Below are 20,617 nucleotides of genomic sequence, written 5' to 3' on the forward strand. Positions count from 1 at the left end.
ATACTTGATGGCATTTCTTCTGTCTTTATGTTCTGAGGTCAAATTCTGCTAAGATCTACTTTGCCTTTCATCCTTTCAGGGTCAATAAATTAGGTACCAGTGAAACACTGGGGATCAATGTAATCAACTAGTCCTCTCCCCCCAAACTTCAGGCCTTGTGCCTTTATTAGAAAAGATTATTATTATTATTGATAAATTAAGTACCAATCAATACTGGGGTTGATGTAATCAACTATCCACCTCCCCACAAACTCCGGGCCTTGTGCCTATATTAGAAAGGATTATTATTATTATTCAGTCAATGTCTATTTGATGGAAGGATTGAACTAATGTATAGCACAAACATTTGATCACTATAAACAAATCATTTGTGTAAGTTGTTCAGTAAAAGCTGAACATTCATACATCATCTTTGATGGGAGAGGCCATTATTATTATTATTATAATAAAATGGTTGAATGGGTTAAAATCTATTGTATGTCCTCAAATCATTTTTGTCATATTTTCTAATCCTACTACTTGTTCTTCCAGTGTTGGTAACATGAAGTAACAGTGAAGTACTAGTATTGATGTAATTTAATGTAATTAACTTTAATTAACTGTAATTTTGCTTACAAAATTCTTGGCCTTGCACTTCATGGTTCAAATCAATATTATTATTATCATTGTTATTTTCTAACAAACACTGTCAATTTGTTGAAGACTGTGTTTTTGAATTCACTTGCATTATATTCCTGACATCATTTATTAATTACATTCATTAATCTGCACAAAAAAAAAAGCTATTTTTTTTGTTTGTTTTGTTTTGTTTTAAGTGCCAGAATATGAAGATGATATTCCGAGTTAGAGGTATAATCTGTCTTAACTGAGAAAATATTGATTTCAAGTTTTGGCACAAGTTCAGGAGAGGAGGGGGGCTAGTCTATTACATCAACCCCAACGCTTAACTGGTATTTTTTGTATCGACCTTGAAAGGATGAATGACAAAGTCAATCCTAGTGGCATTTGAACTCAAAATGTTAAAAAACAAGTGAAATGCTGCTAAGCATTTTGCCTGGCAGAGTAATGGTTCTGCCAGCTTGCCGCCTTCTGAATTGTGAAAATATTGCTCGCTGGAATTTCCCTCTCTCTCTTTCGGAGAGGCACTGAGCAGCTATACGCACACATACACACACACATGGCAGTAGCTCCCGCCTACCGAATTCAATCACAAAGCTTCGGTCGACTCGGGGCTATAGTGGAAGACACCTACCCAAAGTGCCACGCAGTGGGACTGAACCCAAAACCATGTAGCTAGGAAGCAAGCTCCCTAACCACACAGCTATGCCCGCGCCTAGTTTAGAATATTCAAAGAGTGATATTGATATAAATACATTGAGTAGGACTGGTTAGGTATTACATAACTCCATGAAGTTGGATTGATTCATTGATGCAGCAGAAGGAAAGCAGAGCCAAGGGTCATACAATAAAGATCATGCAGAAAAGTGGTAACGCAATTTTGAGTAGTAAAAGACAGGCAGCTGAGCCAAGGAATATGTAGTGTAAGCCATGTTGTGGAGAGCCATGAGTATAACGTGTGGATGGAGGAGAGTCGTATGATAGAGGTGTGTTTTGTAGGCATAATCTGTTGCCCAGCTTAACATGACTATCACAACCACCATCATCGACAACATCACCACTACCATCACCTCCTTCTACATCAGTCACTGCAACCCTCGCCCCCATCTATATCACTGCCGCCGCCATCACCTACATCACCATTGCCACCACCACCACCACAACCCTACCACAACAACACCTTGCTAGCCCTTGGGTAATTTCCTGATAAAACCATTTGGGTGAGGTCTCTGTCAGTGGCTGAACCACTTCATACTTCTGTTAACCCTCGAGTTGTGAAAATTATCACCCGCCTCTCCTTCATTGGTTTTAGGAGGAGCTAGAAAGATCATTAGAGAAAGGCCATCAGCAACTGACTTTCTTCTATGATCAAATCATTTAAAAAATATAAACTGCCCACCCAGGGACACAGGTCTTTTATAGAGGCGCAATGGCCCAGTGGTTAGGGCAGCGGACTCGCGGTCGTAGGATCGCGGGTTCGATTCCCAGACCGGGCGTTGTGAGTGTTTATTGAGCGAAAACACCTAAAGCTCCACGAGGCTCCGGCAGGGGCTGGTGGCAATCCCTGCTGTACTAATTTTCATATTACAGCAGTGGTGCCCCAGCATGGCCGCGGCCTTCGGGCTAAAACATTTTTTTAAAGGATGCATGACGTAATGTGTGCATGCATGTACACATGCGTGTATGTGTGCACACATGCACATGAGTGGATAGGTATGTTTAATAGATAGTGATACATAAATACTAAAATACATAATACAGCATACTTGTATGTTTCAACATACACTACAAGGCGATGAAAAAAATATATATTACGACTTGAAAACTTGAAGAAAGCAGAGGCACAATTTATTCATAAAATAGAAGCAGAAAGAAAATACAACAAAAAAAAAACTATTTTAAAATGATACACACTCACACACACACACACGTTCTAAAAAGATACATATTTAAGCAGGTGAACAGGCATGAATACACGTACACATCATAAATATACATATGCATACACAACATATAGATACTATGTGGTTGCACACACACACTGACGCAACACATATTCAAATGCATCTGCACAGATACGCATCGCCGCATATATACATACAACGCAGTTTCACACACAAAGGAACGTGTATACATTAACACAATAGCACATACACGTACAATGTAGCTACTCTCACATACCCATACATACACATATACACATCAACACATAGATACAAATACAGCTGCACACACACACAACACACACACACACACGTCAAGTAGAGTTATTTGTGTTCTGATATTGATCTACCATCTGATGCCATAAAAAAAAAAAATGGAAATGGGAGAAGAGAAAATTGTTGGAATTAGGTTAACTATCGTATTATGGACGTTGCACTTAGATTAATAAACACTGCACTAGCTGAACAGAACACTAGAGAACTGAAGAGAAATGCAGAGCACTGCAAAATTCAGAGGGCTTCTTTTACAGACCAAATATTCTTTCTTGTTTCTTTCATTCCATGTGGCCTATTTTCCAAAGAAAACAGTAATCGTCAGTGAAGCATTTTAAATGTTTGTTTCACTGCATAGATTAATTAGGACTTGGGGATTAAGTTAAACGCTAGACGAGACTGGCAGTGGTCTATGAAGGCAGAAATAAACACTACCACCCACATCACTAAGAAATAAACCTAAATGATGAATAATAATAATAATCCTTCCTACAATAGGCACAAGGCCTGAAATTTTAGGGGAGGGGACCAGTCGATTACATCGACCCCAGTTTGTAACTTGTACTTTATCAGCCCCGAAAGGATGAGAGGCAAAGTTCAACCTCGGCAGAATATGAAAAAAAAAAATAACCTTTTCTACTGTTGGCACAAAACCTGAAATTTTGAGGAAGGGGATAGTTGATTACATCAACCCCCAATATTCAACTGGTACTTGTTTTATCAACTCTGAAATGATGGAAGGCAAAGTCGACCTTGATGGCATTTGAACTTATAACAAAGACAGACAAAATGCTACAAAGCATTTTGCCCAGGGTGCTAACAATTCTGCCAGATCACAATAATGAAAAGAACTCCAGATTTTGGCACAAGGCCATCAAGTTTGGGGAGAGAATGAGTCAATTACTGGTACATTTTTTATTCCCCCCCACCTCCCAAAGGATGAAAGCCAAAGTTAATTTCAGCAGAATTTGAACTCAGAATGTCAGGACATATGAAACATCACTAATCCATTTTACCTGGCATGCTAACAATTCTGCCAGCTTGCTGCTTTAATAATAACAATCCTTTCTACAAAAACACAAGGCCTGAAATGTTGGGGGAGAAGACTGTGTTTTAAAGCAGTTTCAGCCCCACAGTGCTGTACCTTGGGCAAGTGCCTTCTGCTATAACCACAAGCTGACCAAAAACCTTGTGAACTTGTGAGTGTATTTGTTAGACAAAAACTGTGTAAAAGCCTATTGTGTGTATGTGAGTGTTAATCTCCCCGGCTGTTTGGCAACTAGTGTTGGTTTGGTTATGTTCACTGGTTTCACTGATACTCATTTCATTGACCCCGAAAGTATGAATGGCAAAGTCAACCTCAGCAGAATTTGAACTCAGAACAGATCAAATGCTAAGCATTTTGCCCAGCATGCTGAGGATTCTACCAGCTTGCCACAATAATAATAATTTTGTCTTGGAATAAAAGATGGACTACAGCAAATATTCTACTCAATACCACAGATTTACTTGTCAGTTGTTTGACCTTAACCAGTTGACCATGTCCCTTAGTGGCTGATGATATGTGCATCTCTGACCATGAGCAGGAGTAGTGGGGGTGCATCGTAGCCATGTGTTGAGAGGAAGTCTTTGGGGTTTGGATAATTCACCTTTGGAAACATGGGTGTTTCGCTCAACATGCCGGTGGCACGTAAAAAGCACCATCCGTGCGTGTCCGTTGCCAGCCTCGCCTGGCCCTCGTGCCGGTGGCACATAAAAAGCACCATCCGTTCGTGGCCGTTTGCCAGCTCTGTCTGGCACCTGTGCAGATGGCACGTAAAAAGCACCCACTACACTCACGGAGTGGTTAGCATTAGGAAGGGCATCCAGCCGTAGAAACACTGCCAGATTTGACTGGGCCTGATGAAGCCTTCTGGCTTCACAGACCCCAGTAGAACCGTCCAACCCATGCTAGCATGGAAAACGGACGCTAAACGATGATGATGATGATGATGATCCTTAAACAACTCTTATTCAGGGACCTTTTGAGTGGGATAGGTTACTCGACCAGAAGAAAATTCTAACTGGGCCCCACCTGCAAGGTCATGTGCTGTTTATCTTGATATGAGATCACCATGTTGCACACATATGGTTGTGATGTATGTGCCTGGTGTACCCTTATCAGACAGGTAGTCATGATGGGTATACTGGGCTTCGTATATTTTACCCCAGTGTCACTTTGATGGCATGCACTGCTCTCTCACTCAGTAATAATAATAATGTGACCTACTTGGTAGATGTTCAAACTGTGCCCATTCCATATTTTATTCATGCATAGTGTATCTAGGACTACATTATCTAATGTATAGCACAGTAGTTAGTATTAGAGGTTACAGCTGTTGTTTAGCCTTAGGTTAGTCCTGACCTATAGATCAAAAAATTCCAATTGTGACCATCTCATTTTATATTTAATATTTTTCTTATAAGGTGGGTGGATGTAATCTGATAGTGGTTTGGCTGCTATTACTAACAGGTCAAGTAAGTTGTAGAGGGGCCTTTACTGGGCAGATTTTGTAGATTGAAATTTTTATGTCAACAAAGGTGGAGAAAAGTTTTTAAGAGTATAAATGCAAATATTTAACATGATAAAGTCTGAATCACACACACACACACAGAATCTTCCAGTTAAATGACTCATATACAAGGTGCTAGGTGACCATAAAGTCAAGATACATGGGAAATATCTAATATTCTGGGATTTTTTTTTCTGTTGATTGAATAATAAGTTTGTGATTTTCACCTATCGGACGTTAAAGAGAGATGGTGATAATGTATCCAGACTTTATGGTCACTCTCTCTTTCTCTTTATATATATTTATTATGTATGTGTGTGTGAGAGTGAGCATATGTGTGTGCATTTAAATTGAGTTACAATGCCAGGTGGTAATAGTTAACTTTCGCTTGCAGTATTATCTATTCTCACAGAAAAAATTCATACATACCAGCAACTACCCACCTACACACTGCACACAAATGCACACACACACCCACACACAAAGCAATCTTGATATCAATAGGATAAAATGTAAAGTCTTCAGAATAAATTAACACTGTCATGAATGCAATACATGGACAACTCAAAGACTCAGTCTTCAACGATTACAACAAAACTAATATAAAAAGGAGAAATTAGTTACCAAGCCTGAATAATTTAACTATAGCCCAATATTTATAGTTATTTATCTGTACAAGAATTTTTATGATAAGAAAATAACTTCATGTTGTCTCTTGCTAATTTTTTTCCCCCCACGTGTATTTCAGTTGATAAGGTTGCAAACTGTCACAAATCTTGTCCATCTGTTATCATCTGGTACACACACACACTAACAAAGCAAGTTACAGGGAATTAGCCTGTGTGTGTTATATATATATTATATATATATATATATATATATATATATATATAGAGAGAGAGAGAGAGGAGAGAGGAGAGAGAGAGAGAGAGGCGTGGCTGTGTGGTAAGAAGCTTGCTTCCCAACCACATGGCTCAGGTTCAGTCCCACTGCTTGGCACATTGGGCAAGTGTCTTCTACTATAGCATTGGGCCAACCAAAGTCTTGTGGGTGGTTTTGGTAGACTGAAACTGAAATAAGGAGAGAGAGAGAGAGAGAGAGAGAGAGAGATGAGAGAGAGAGAGAGAGAAAGAGTGTGTGCGTGCATGCGTGTGCAATGATTTGATAAGCAGTGGTGAATTTCACAATTCTGTAAATGTTTTTTTTTAAGCTTTAAGCTTATAAAAAAAAACATATACCTACATACATACATATATACATACATACATACATACACACACACACGCGTCTGTGTATGTATCTTTGTGTCTGTATCCCCCCCCCATCACTGCTTAACAACTGGTGTTGGTGTGTTTACATCCCTGTAACTTAGCAGTTCGGCAAGGAGATTGATAAAATAAATACCAGGATTAGAAAAAAATAAAAGGCACTGGGGTCAAATCATTTGACTAAAAATTTTAGGTGTCCCAGCATGGCCACAGTCTAATGACTGAATCAAATAAAAGATAAAAAATACATATATATAGATATAGATAGATAGATCACATAAAAGATAAAAGATATATATCATCATCATCATCATATATATATATATAGGGCTGGTGCATAATTATTGTGGCTTTTTTGCAGCAAATTTTATTCAACAAAAACTAACAATATTTAACAAAAATATCTTTAAATGATGGTCTGACCATCTGCCAAACAAATGGGAAGCAGTAATTGAAGTAGAAGGTGAATATGCTCTGGAATAATCATTTAAAGATGTTTTTGTTACACGTCATTGTTTTTGTTGAATAAAATTTGTTGTAAATAAGCTGCAATAGTTATGCACCAACCCAATATATACACACATACATAAATATCTATGTGTGTAAGTACGTATATGTGTATGGCATATGAGTGTATATATTTATATATTATGTCTGTACATAACTGATTAACATATTCTCTTATCTGAACAAAAATGGAATTCATTTCATATTTAGATTCAGTCTTTAAAATGATGTTTTTAATGCAGAGCTTAAAATTTCACCTCACAAGTCAATGGTTTCAAGTTTAGTCCTACAGTAAGAAACTTTAAGCAAATGTCTTAATATTTTCGGTCAGAGAAGGCGATGAGTTGGCAGAATCTTTAGCATGTCAGTATTCATCCACCTTTACATTCAGAGTTCAAATTCCACCAAGGTTGACTTTATCTTTCAGAGTTGATAAAACAAGTGTCAGTTGAGCATCGGGGTGGGTGGTGGTATATGTAATCAACTTATTCCCTTCTCTTAAAATACTGGGCTTGTGCTAAATTTTGAAATCAATACTTTTGGTCAGAAGAGGCAGCAAGCTGACGGAATTATTAACATGCCTGGCTAAATGCTTCACAGCATTTTGTCTGTCATTATGTTCTAAGTTCAAATTCTGCTGCGGTCAACTTTACCTTTCATCCTTTCAGGGTCGATAAAATAATCACCAGTTAAGCACTGGGGTCAATGTAATCAACTTCCCCACTTCCCCAAAGTTTCTGGTCTTGTGCTAAAATTTGAAATTAATATTTTTGGTCACTGCTCGATACCTTGTGTGGCTAAAACAAATATTACAGGAGTAGGAACTAATCTTAGTACTACAGTTTTTTGTTTGTTCCTTCTCAAGCCACACCTGACTCATAAGAGCTGTTTTCCCGGTTTCCTTGGCGTATAGGTTCCTTAGACAGGATGCCGGCCCGTCACAGGTGAGCTGCAAGATGCAGGTGGAAAGAGTGAGAGAAAGTCGTGGCAAAAGAGTCAGCCATTACCTTCTGCCAGAGCTGCGTGGAGCTTAGGTGTTTCGCTCATAAACACACACATCGCCTGGTCTGAGATTCGAACCCACAATCCCTCGACTGCAAGTCCGCTGCTCTAACCACTAGGCCATGTGCCTCCACAGTACTACAGTGGTCACAGCTGTACACCTCTATAAGACTAATGAGTTGTTAAGTTAGTAACCAGGTCTGTAGAGTGAAGCCACAAAACCAGTGAGAAGAATTTGAAATTGTCGATCAACCGTGACTTGTCAATCAACCTTCGCTGCTCTAACCACTAGGCCATGTGCCTCCACAGTGCTACAGTGGTCACAGCTGTACACCACTATAAGACTAATGAGTTGTTAAGTTAGTAACCAGGTCTGTAGAGTGAAGCCACAAAACCAGTGAGAAGAATTTGAAATTGTCGATCAACCGTGACTTGTCAATCAACCTTAGCTAGTGGTACCTGTAAATTTTTAATGACTAGTTACATTTCCAGTCGATGAATGGGTGTGAGTGTGTGTTCTGTGTTCCTTTGATGAATCATATACTCAGGTAAACTGGCTGTAAAAGTTTTTATTTATTTATTTACTTATTTATTTTATCAATTAGTCAGAGGAAGAAAATAAATGTCCTTGACTTTTGTAAAGACTTCTGAGGCTGTTAAAGCTACGCCAACATTGTTTACGTTCTGTCAGAATATTCTGTCTGAACTCGAAATAATGTGAAGGAATATTGAATATTGATTAATTATAATTGGCTGTTATTGTTCTCTGTAATAGTAATAATAGTAATAACATGCCTTACAAGAGATATATCAAATAATAACAGCAGTACATAGCTGGCTTAGTTCTCTTTTTTTTTTTTGGTTGTCTTGGTAACAATGTGATAGCCTTTATCACTTCAGTTGCTATGGTAACCGTGTGATAAATAAAGTGGGTGGCAGAAAGAATGATAGAATGACATATGCAAAAAAACAAAAAGATTTTTTCTTTCTTTTTTGTTTGAGACAGCAGGAAAAAAATAAATCAAAGAATCTTTTTGTACATGTTATTCAGTACACCAATCCTTATTTGGATTAATTTATGCCATTGGTCAACTTGAATTACTTCTCTTAGTGTATTTTATTTATTTATATTTTTGAACAATATGACAGTATATTTGTCTTTAGTTGATGATCAGGTTTTAGAGAAAAATAAAACCTAGACTTCATTTATGTTCAAGCAGTATCAGTTTTAAAATGATTTCATTGAAATTAACGACGCTAAACGATGATGATATATATGTGCAGGAGTGGCTGTGAGGTAAGTAGCTTGCTTACCAACCACATAGTTCCTGGCTCAGTCCCACTGTGTGATACATTGGGCAAGTGTCTTCTACTATAGCCTCGGGCCAACCAAAGCCTTGTGAGTGGATTTGGTAGATGGAAAATGGAAGAAGCCCGTTGTGTGTGTGTGTGTGTATATATATATACACACACACACACACACACACACACAACGGGCTTCTTCCAGTTTCCATCTACCAAATCCACTCACAAGGCTTTGGTTGGCCCGAGGCTATAGTAGAAGACACTTGCCCAATGTATCACACAGTGGGACTGAGCCAGGAACTATGTGGTTGGTAAGCAAGCTACTTACCTCACAGCCACTCCTGCACATATATATCATCATCGTTTAGCGTCGTTAATTTCAATGAAATCATTTTAAAACTGATACTGCTTGAATATAAATGAAGTCTAGGTTTTATTTTTCTCTAAAACCTGGTCAACTAAAGACAAATATACTGTCATATTGTTCAAAAATATATAAATAAATAAAATACACTAAAAGAAGTAATTCAAGTTGACCAATGGCATAAATTAATTCAAATAAGGATTGGTGTACTGAATAACATGTACAAAAAGATTCTTTGATTTATTTTTTTCCTGCTGTCTCAAACAAAAAGGAAAAAAAAATCTTTTTGTTTTTTTGCATATGTCATTCTATCATTCTTTCTGCCACCCACTTTATTTATCACACGGTTACCATAGCAACTGAAGTGATAAAGGCTATCACATTGTTACCAAGGCAACCAAAAAAAAAGAGAACTAAGCCAGCTATGTATATATATATTCTCTATTTTCTCTCCTTGTTTCTTTCTGTGGAAGAGCTTAGGCTCAAAACATTAAAGACTTTTCCCTTAAACTAATACATCTGTTTGTTGCCTACACCACATGTCTGTCTTTTTTGTGAATTCTCCCTATATATATATATATATATATATATATATATATATATATAGATAGATAGATAGATAGATAGGTGTGTATATGTTTGTCATCTCCGCCCCAACATCGCTTGGCAACTGATGCTGGTGTGTTTATGTGCCCGTAAATTAGCAGTTTGGCAAAAGAGACTGATAGAATAAGTACTAGGCTTACAAAGAATAAGTCCTGGGGTCGATTTGCTCGACTTAAGGTAAGTGCTTCAGCATGGCCACAGTCAAATGACTAAAACAAGAATATATATGTATATATGCATACACACACATAAACACATATATAAATACATATATATATATATGCTCATACACATAAAAAGTATTATAATATGTGAGCGAGTGTGCATGTGTGTGTACATATATCATCATCATTTATTGTCCATGTTCCATGCTTGTATCAGATGGATGGCTTAACAGGATCTGAAACATCCAAGCATTGCATCGTGATCCAGTGCCCACTTTGGCATGGTTTCTACAGCTGGACACCCATCGTACCGCCAACCACCTCAGAATAGATACTGGGTGCTTTCTTTATGCAACCAGCACTAATGAAATCACTAGGTAGCTTACAAGAAAACAGAATCCGTTGGGGATGGTGTTAGCTATGCTAGGTGACTAGCTATTTTGACCCGTGCTTCGTGCCTCGCTCGGGTCTTGGCAGTGGTGTGTTTTGTGCGTGTTGTCTCCTTTTCCCTTTCTTCTTTTGTTCGTCTTCTTTGCATGGCTCTTTTTATTGCCCTCTTCTTTTTCTTATTTTTTACTTTTTCTTCGTCTTTATCTTCTTTAAAACTCAATTTTTCCCATATTCCACACCATGGCAACGAAACGGTAGCCCCGAGCGACTTGCAACCCTCCTCACATCATTGCCCACCCCATTTCACCCCCAGTGTAAATTTTGGCGCCAATCCGACCCCCATCTACCAAACCATTCCCATCCCAAAATGAGACAAATAACCAAGAAATCAAACAACTTTTTCGCATTTCAGCTTTATAAATATTGATGAAGGATTAGAATGTTTCAGTTATTGGACTACGGCCATGCTGGAGCATCAACTTGAAGAACTTAGTTGAATAAAACTCTAGTACCATTTTTTTAAGCCTGGTAATGCGAGAAAAAGTAGGATGATTCTGGGGATGATTGTTCAGATTGTTTCAATTTTTTTACTTTCTGTAATTATTAATGAAGAAAATATACTTATTCTATTGATCTCTTTTTTTCCAAACCTTAAATAACAGAGACATAAAACAACACTAATACAGTTCTATATTCAAGAGATGTGGAGGCACATGGCCTAGTGGTTAGAGCAGCGGACTCACAGTCGAGGGATCGTGGGTTCGAATCTCAGACCAGGTAATGTGTGTGTTTATGAGCGAAACACCTAAGCTCCACACGGTAATGGTGAAATTCTGCTGACTCTTTTGCCATAACTTCCTCTCACTCTTTCGTCCTGCATCTTGCAGCTCACCTGCAACGGACTGGTGTCCTCTCCAGGTGGAGAACCTATATGCCAAGGAAACTGGGAAACCAGCCCTAATGAGCCAGGCATGGCTCAAGAAGGAACAAACAATATTTACGAGATGAGGAATTATGTACAATATGTACATTTGATGGATATTTGTTCTCATCTTGTTTGTTTTTAACACAATGTTTCGGCTGATATACCCTCCAGCCCTCATCAGGTGTCTTGGGGAAATTTTGAACCTGGGTTCTCATTCCTAAGGTATTTTTTGATGTTGTTGTTATTATTATTATTATTATTATTCAGGTCACTGCCTGGAATCGAACTCAGAATCTTGGGGTTAGTAACGCATGCTCTTAACCACTACGCCACATGCCCATGGGTTATTTTATAGTTGATGTAAAATTTGATTACAACAGATGTATTACAGTTAGAATGAAATTGTGTGTGTGTTTATAAGGATGTTAAATTTATGTAAATTCTTTGTGGTAAGGGACTAAATTGAGATTGGTAAGGGACTAAATTGAGATTGGTAAGAAGAATACTAGTACTGGGGTGGGATTAATTGATTAAAACATTTCAATGTACTGAATGAAAGCATTTAAAGAACAAAAAGATTATATTTGAAGGAAATGCTTTTAAAATAAATGATATTGAATAAATAACTGACTGTATTGATAAGATGTTGGACTTTTAATCTACGTTCCAAAGGTTAAAGCTCTTGTCACCTTCCAACATAACTGTATAGCATAGACAAATGCACAATTATCTCTGTAAAATTGCTCCCTTTATGGAAAAATAGGAAACGCTCAACTATAATTATTGTTATGAGAAGAAAGAAACAGCACTGTAGAAGAAACATCAATCAAATTTCCTTAAGAACATAGCATTTTGCAAGCTATGTTTTAATGAAGAAAAAATGTTTTAAAAATAATGGAGAGAAGAGAGAGAAAGAGGGAGAAAAGGAGAGATATTAAAAACTGTTGATCAGAGCTGTGAGTGACTCAACAATTCTTGATTCCATTCCTTTCTTGAAGATGAGATTCTCTCAGAAACATATAATTTGAGAAATGAAATAGGGAACAGGAAATTCTCCTGCTTTCATGATGATATTTGCTGAGTGATGCCTGTGTTTACCAATATTTGTTTTAAGCTATAAACATGAAATTACTTGAAATTATCTAGGTACAAAATATTAAAGAAATAGTTTTTTTTTCCTTTAATTTTAAAGAAACAGAAAAAGGGATGTGAAATGGTAAAATTACAGTTTTCTAAGACTGCTCTTTAAATTACTTTATACAGAGTAGTAGTTGTTAAACACAAGCTCAATCCTGATTCTGTAGACTTATGATAGAGGGCATTTATAATGGTTATGTCATTGTTTATCACTGATCTAGCAGACCTGTGATTAAGAATGTCACATCCAAGACTGTTCTGATTTATTTTCAGTTGTAATTATCTAAAACTACATTATCTAAACTTAAATTCTTCATATTTTATTTTTTTTTAAGACAGAATAATTTATTTCAGACTGATTTGGCAGCTATTTTCTGGCAAGTCAAACAACAACATAGAGAACAGCTTTTAGAACCATATAAAGAGTAATTATAAATCTTTGATATTGCATATATGTCTCCAAGAGAACATGAATTTTTTTTTTTAATGGCTCTTGTAGGCACAAGGCTTGAAATTTAGGGGGAGGGGGTAAGTTGATAACATCAGCCCCAGTGCTCCCCTTTTACTAATACTTATTTATCAACCTCAAACAGATGAAAGGCAAAGTTGACCTTGGCAGAATTTGAACTCAGAACTTAAAGACAAAAGTGCTGCTAAGCATTTTATTCAGTATGATAATGGTTATGTCAGTTTGCCAGCTTAGATAAGCTACAAATAACAGTGTGTAAATATCAGGTTAAAAAACCATTTGGCTAGAAAAGGTAAAAAGCTGCTTGTGGGTTACTTGACATTTTCTATCTAAAGGGTTTTTTTTTTTAAACCAATATTTACATGCTGTTATTTACAGCTTTATCTACTTCAAGATCCATAAAAAAATCATTGAGGGGTTTCGCTCATAAACACACACACTACCCGGTATGAGATTCGAACCCATGATCCCTCGACTGCAAGTCCGCTGCTCTAACCACTAGGCCATGTGCCTCCATAGTGAAAAGCTATGGGTAGAGGATAGTGATGAATGGTATTGAGAGAGCATCACATGTGATGAGATGAGAGATATGGATGATAAGGATAAGATTTATATGAATTGGGAGATCATCACAGGTTGAGTGATAGCAGCAATTATACGCTTGGCATGATGCAAATTATATATATATATTCTATCAGTCTTTTTTGCTAAACTGCTAAATTACAGGGACATAAACACACCAACAATGATTGTCAAGTGATGAGGGGGGACAAATCACAGACAAATATATATTTATTACACACACACACAATGAACTTCTTTTCGTCAACCAAATCCATTCACAATGCTTTGGTCGGCCCAAGGTTATTGTAGAAGAAACTTGCCCAAGGTGCCACGCAGTGGGACTGAACCTGGAACCATGTGGTTGGGAAGCAAGCTTCTTACCACACAGCCACTTCTGTGCCTAGAAAATATGGAATGTTTCCCGAATTTGTGTGTGTCATCCTTGGACAGGGACCATACTAATCTTCTCTGTATCATTCCAATTTTAGGATATGTACTGACAAAGTAGTATATAAATACACACACTCTCACACACATACATAAAAATACACAGCTTCCCTTGCTACCATTTCAAAATGTTTTGATAGTCAAGTCTTCAATGGCACTGCATATCATTAATCAGAACAGTCCATCATTTCCTTCAATGAAACGCAGCATCTTCAGGTCAACCTTCACTACTTCATCCCTATTTTCCCTTGGTTTCCCTCTTCCACAGGTTCTAACACCTTAGAAGGATCAGAACTTCCTTCTCTTGTACAGCAGTCACTTTCCATACACATCACATGCCCCCTTTCTTGTACACAATTTCTCTCTCAGCTCATTTGTACCTTGATGTTCATTCACGTACACTAACATTACACATCCGACAGAACATGCTTGCTTCATTTCTATCTTGTCTTCAACATTCAAGGCCCATGTCTCACAATCATGCAGTACCACAGTTCTAATACAAGCATCATACAATCTGCCTTTTCACTCTGATGAAGGTCTTTCTTGCCAGTAGAGATATACTTCCCTGAGCATTTTTTTCCAACTAGTTTCTACTTTGGCTATTATACCTTTGGAACAACTAATTCCACTACAATTATGTCACCTTGGTAATTAAATCCAATCAACTACTTCCAGAAAGCCAGCTGAGCTTTTAAGAGAATCTATTTCTAGTGCACTTTTAACGGTTATTGCTCCAATCCATCAGCCAAATACTAAGCCTGCTTTTTTCTGTTAGCCTTCTTGTGATTGCATCTCTCTCTCTCTCTCTCACACACACACACACACATGCATACACACACATAAGCATGTGTATGTATGCATGTATGTATTAGAGAGAAATTTTATTAAAACTGGGTGTTTATTTTGCAACTCAAGTTTCAATAAACTATATACTTTACATATATTGAGCACTTTTCTATTCGTTCAACACAATTCCAGATTTGTGTGTGCATGTATGTGTGCATATCCATCTCTCACTCTGTGTGTGTGTGTGTGTGAGTGTATATATATATATATATATATATATATAAACCTTGTGAGTAAGACTACTAGCAGTAGGGTGGAGGAGGGGAATACATCCAGTCAGCACTAGGCTCATCTTCTGTTTCATCATTCAAATGCAAACAGTTAATTAGTACCCCCCCACCTCCACAGCCAATCCTACTAATTATTTACAATAATATAAGATTATTGTACAAAAGAGAGACCATCATATAAGACTCTGTAATTTAAAGCTTAACAGTGGTGGTGGTGGTGGTGGTAGAGAGGATGAGAGCAGTAATTTTAAACTAGTTTGCTGACTAGTGAAAAGGATTACACACACACACACACACAAAATCTGAGGTCATTTCATTAACATATTTCATATAGCAACATACATCCAAATCTCCCTTCGGCTGGTATCTAGATTAGGAAATACTGCTTGCTATGTATAGCAAACTTTAATGGTATTTCTTGTTTGATGTAAAATTACTGGGCTATTTCCAGTAATTACACTGCCCAAGAACAACAACAAAAGAGAAAGATATTTCTACTGCCTTGAAAGTTAGACATGTTCTTGATTACACTTCAGGCATTAACACAAAATATGAAATCAGTTTTTCGCTATCAGCACTACTTTTGAAGATGTAGTATAGTTCTTCATCTACCGACTGATGCAGTCGTTTACGCACTGAAATAGGGATGTCAAGTTCCACCCTACATTTTCATATTCCTGAATATATTTAGTAATGCTGATTTGAAATATGCCATTAGTTTTATCCTATTAGCTCAAATTAATATTAACTAGAAAAGCACTCGGAGAGCGCAGACCTCTACCAAGCTAATTTTAAGATAGATACGCAAGTAAAATTACTAATAGAGAAATGAAAATAAACTTTGGAATCAGCAACACCACCATAGGTTATGTGGAAACGATGAAAGTGTTTTCAAGGGAGATAATCAAAGAACCTAAACATTGTAATACTTCATGTAGAGTAAATATAACAAATGAAAAATCCTTCAAGAATCCATCAAAATTCCCCGGATCACTACCAAAATTTCATCATCTATTCCTTGTGTCATTACCAACTTTTCCTGCACATTTCATCAAATACTATTCACAACTTTTTGAGTTATTTTGCACACAGACGGGCAAACCAACACCGATGAAAACATAACCTCCTTCCTTGGCAGAGGTAATAAATTTATTAGTTAGTGATTTGGTGATATCTACTTAATTAATGGTATCTGCTGAATTGATGCAGAACTAATGATATTAATACGATGATTAAATATTACATGCTGTTAAAATAATCTCATATTTGTAAAGCTGTGGGCAGATGTACCACAAGAGGTACACTGTATTTCCAAGTCTTGAAAAGAAAAGGCTAAACTGATAGTATATTTAGAATCAGTACCCTAAATATACCCCGACAAAAGCTGGATATATAAGGCACTAAAATGAATATTACAACCATTTAGTTTCTGATGATGATTATTAAAAACATGGAGGTATGTAATAAAACAACAAACAATATTACATCCTTTTATTCTTTTACTTGTTTCAGTCAGACTGTGGTCATGCTGGGGCAATGTCTTGAAGAATTTTCAGTTAAATGAATCAACCCCAGTATTTTTATTCTTTTTTTTTTTGTTGAAGTCTGATACTAATTCTATCAGTCCCTTTTGCTGAAGCTACAAGGATGTAAACACACCAACACCAGTTGTCAAGTGGTGGTAGGGGGACAAACACTGATACAAAAATACACACACACACACACACATAATGGGCAACTTCCAGCTTCCATTTTCTAAATCCACTCACAAGGCTTTGATCAGCCTGAGGCTATAGCAGAAGACACTTGACTGGACCCAGAGCCATGTAGTTAGGAAGCAAGTTTCTTATTTCTTCATTGCCCACAAGGGGCTAAACATAGAGGGGACAAACAAGGACAGACAAAGGGATTAAGTCGATTACATTGACCCCAGTGTGTAACTGGTACTTAATTTATTGACCCCCAAAAGGATGAAAGGCAAAGTCGACCATGGCGGAATTTGAACTCAGAACGTAGAGGCAGACGAAATACCTATTTCTTTATTACCCACAAGGGACTAAACACAGAGAGGACAAACAAGGACACACAAACGGATTAAGTTGATTACATCGACCCCAGTGTGTAACTGGTACTTAATTTATCGACCCCGAAAGGATGAAAGGCAAAATCGACCTTGGTGGAATTTGAACTCGGAACGTAACGGCAGACGAAATATGGCTACGTATTTCGCCTGGCGTGCTAACATTTCTTACCACACATCCACACCTGTGCCTACATTGTATACAAAAAAAAAATACTAATAAAAAAAACAACAAAGGACAATGTGATTTGGGATTCAAGACTTCCAAATAAGTCAAAAGCAAGTAATTAGTAAAAATTATGTTGCCCTAATTTGAATTAATCTATAAATATTTATGATCAAATTTCAATACAACTGTAACCGTTTCAACAAACATTACATACCTAAGAGAATATCATCTAATTAAACAAGGTGGCGAGCTGGCAGAAACGTTAGCATGCCAGGCAAAATGCTTAGCAATATTTCATCAGCCATTAGGTTCTGAGTTCAAATTCCGCTGAGGTCGACTTTGCCTTTCATCTTTTTGGGGTTGATAAATTAAGTACCAGTTACGCACTGGAGTCAATGTAATCGACTAAATCCCTTTGTCTGTCCTTGTTTGTCCCCTCTATGTTTAGCCCCTTGTGGGCAATAAAGAAATAAGAATATAATCTAATTTCTTTTTACCCACCATTTTTTTGATGTTGTTTAGAGTATGATTTAGAGTATTGTTGAGACATGATTTGAGGGTGATTTTGTAGCTATTTCTACCTGGCCAAGTGACCTTGTAGTTATCTTCTTAATGTTTGTTCGTTATTGGAAACAAGTAGTTTGCATGAGAATAATCATCAAATAATAATTATATGCCACTTAGCTAGTCTATAAATCAATGTTAAGTAGAAAAAAAAGCCAATAAATTCATGAAAGACCTTGCTTAAGACATTAGCTATTTCATCTCATCACAAATTCCACTGCTGGCATATACACACATACATAAATACACAAACAGGCAGTTAGATAGCTCACCACTTTCAGTGTCTTTGAGTGTGCAGATTAATAATTTTTTAATTGGAAGGATTAGCTTTATTGTATTGTACTGAATGAGTACAGCTATCCTAGTAGCAGAAGGTTGGGAGCTTTGACATAACCCCATCACTGCCACTTTCACTCCTCACCAAACACAGTGGTCTGCATGCTGTAGCTGCACACACCTCCTGGGATTCACAAACACTGCCAACCCTTCTCACTCACACTGTTATCTCATGCCAAAGCTGTGCATTCGACCTGGGTCCTCCAATGAGCTTTAAACATAATCCCCACTCCTAACCACACATTGATCTCATACTACAGCTGTACATTGCATCAGAGTCCTCCCTTGATCCTCAAGCATAACCCTACCCCACACCTTCATCTCATGCTACATTCCATTGTACATTCCACCAGGATCCTCCCTGTCCAGTTCTTGATCTCATCATTCCATCTTTATCATTATTTCTCATGTACCCATTTTCCATCCCACCACCTTCCAAGTATACTGACAAAGAGGTTCTAGGCCATGTTATCATGGTCGAAATATTACAAGTCCACTGCCTGATCATCATCTCTGCTAATGTTTGTTCCACTTCCCATCTGCTCAAGAACCAGATTGCTTGTTCTGCAGTCACCTAACTAAAGTATAGCACACATTAGTGGCACATTTTCTCCAACACCCTCATTTGCATGGTGTCAGCCATCCTATAGGGTTCATACTTCCACACCTTCCCAACACTACTGGACAGATTGGGCTTTTCATAAAGTGCTAAAAATGTTTTTAAATACTAGGAACATCATTTATATTTTCAGTACAGGACAATTTCATTAGTACTGTGCAAAAAGAAAAAAGAAAAAAAGAAAAAAAATTCTTGTACACTTTGGAGATATGGGATTGACAGAAAGCTAGTCATGTTCCACCAAAGCTGCTTGGAAAGGACTGAGAGAACATACTGGCAAGACCACATAAACAATGAAGATATTCTAAAGAAAACCAATAAAAGGCCATTTAGCGAAATCTTCACAGAACAACAATTAAAACTAACATACTCAGGCTGCCAGAACAATGACAGTCTAAAACAGCTTTCAAATGGACACCACAAGAGGGAAAAAGAAAGAGAGGAACTGACAAGAAGCCAATACTACAAGGGTGGAGGTTGAGAAAATTGCAACCAGCAGAAACCAGTGGTTTCTTAACTTGCTGCCCAATGTGCTTGAGTGTACAGAAGAAAGAGATACTGATACACACTCTCTCTCTCTCGTTGTAAAGTGGTTGGTAATAGTAAGAGCATCAAGCTATAGAAACCATACCAAAGCAGATACTGGAGCTTGGGTGTCAATCCTCTTACTGAACCATCTAATCTATGACAGAATTGAAAATGGACATTAAATGACGATAAAGGCAAAAGAGCAAAACCTGTTTTAAGTATGATATAACATAAATACAATAAAAAAGAAAATCAAAATCAATTTTATTTATAAAATATATTTTCAGTCGTGATTTAGATCATAAAACAAGGTCATTTTGTTTTAAATACAAGTTGATAGTCTAAAGGTTAAAATACAATAATAAGAATAATAATCAACAACAACAACTCTTTGTTGAGTAGCTTAGACTTATGACAAACATTCCACTTGTTCATAGATTTTGATTTAAACAAAGAATTTTTCTCCTGATTAGAATTACAATGGCATATATTTCAGGAATGGATTTTTAACTGTGACTGCTTCATATTTTCTCAAAATATTATAAATAGCATGTTTGTTTAGATTTTAGTCTGAGTTGTTGGGGAACTAAGCTGTTTTACCTTTGCTGGTGAGTTAATTTTTTAAATTTTTTAAAGTCAATATCAGCAAGAGGGGAGGGAGACAAACATACAAACAATTAGAGACAGGTGTGACGAAGGGAATGCTAT

The 20,617-nt window shown here is 37.1% G+C and overlaps 1 protein-coding gene and 1 non-coding gene across 6 annotated transcripts in view; both read right to left on the minus strand.

Moving 5' to 3' along the window:
* The window catches only part of LOC115222505 (calponin homology domain-containing protein DDB_G0272472), a 281,038-nt gene that overhangs the window by 251,232 nt on the left and 9,189 nt on the right, over nt 1-20,617 (minus strand). Inside the window, exons 1-2 of one of the 5 annotated variants that reach the window (XM_036511596.1) lie at nt 12,147-12,172; nt 4,412-4,416 (exon numbers count right to left, since the gene is read on the minus strand). The exons of the other annotated variants lie outside the window; for them this stretch is intronic. Coding sequence (XP_036367489.1) covers nt 4,412-4,414 — 3 coding nt within the window. The 5' untranslated portion in view covers nt 4,415-4,416; nt 12,147-12,172. Of the gene's footprint in view, nt 1-4,411; nt 4,417-12,146; nt 12,173-20,617 lie in introns of those variants that run through there. 5 annotated transcript variants of the gene reach the window in all.
* On the minus strand, nt 14,491-14,598 carry LOC115222718. The gene has a single exon (XR_003882751.1). It is a non-coding gene; the product is annotated as a U6 spliceosomal RNA (small nuclear RNA).

This window comes from Octopus sinensis, linkage group LG20 (assembly GCF_006345805.1).
Source record: "Octopus sinensis linkage group LG20, ASM634580v1, whole genome shotgun sequence".
Lineage (NCBI taxonomy): Eukaryota > Metazoa > Mollusca > Cephalopoda > Octopoda > Octopodidae > Octopus > Octopus sinensis.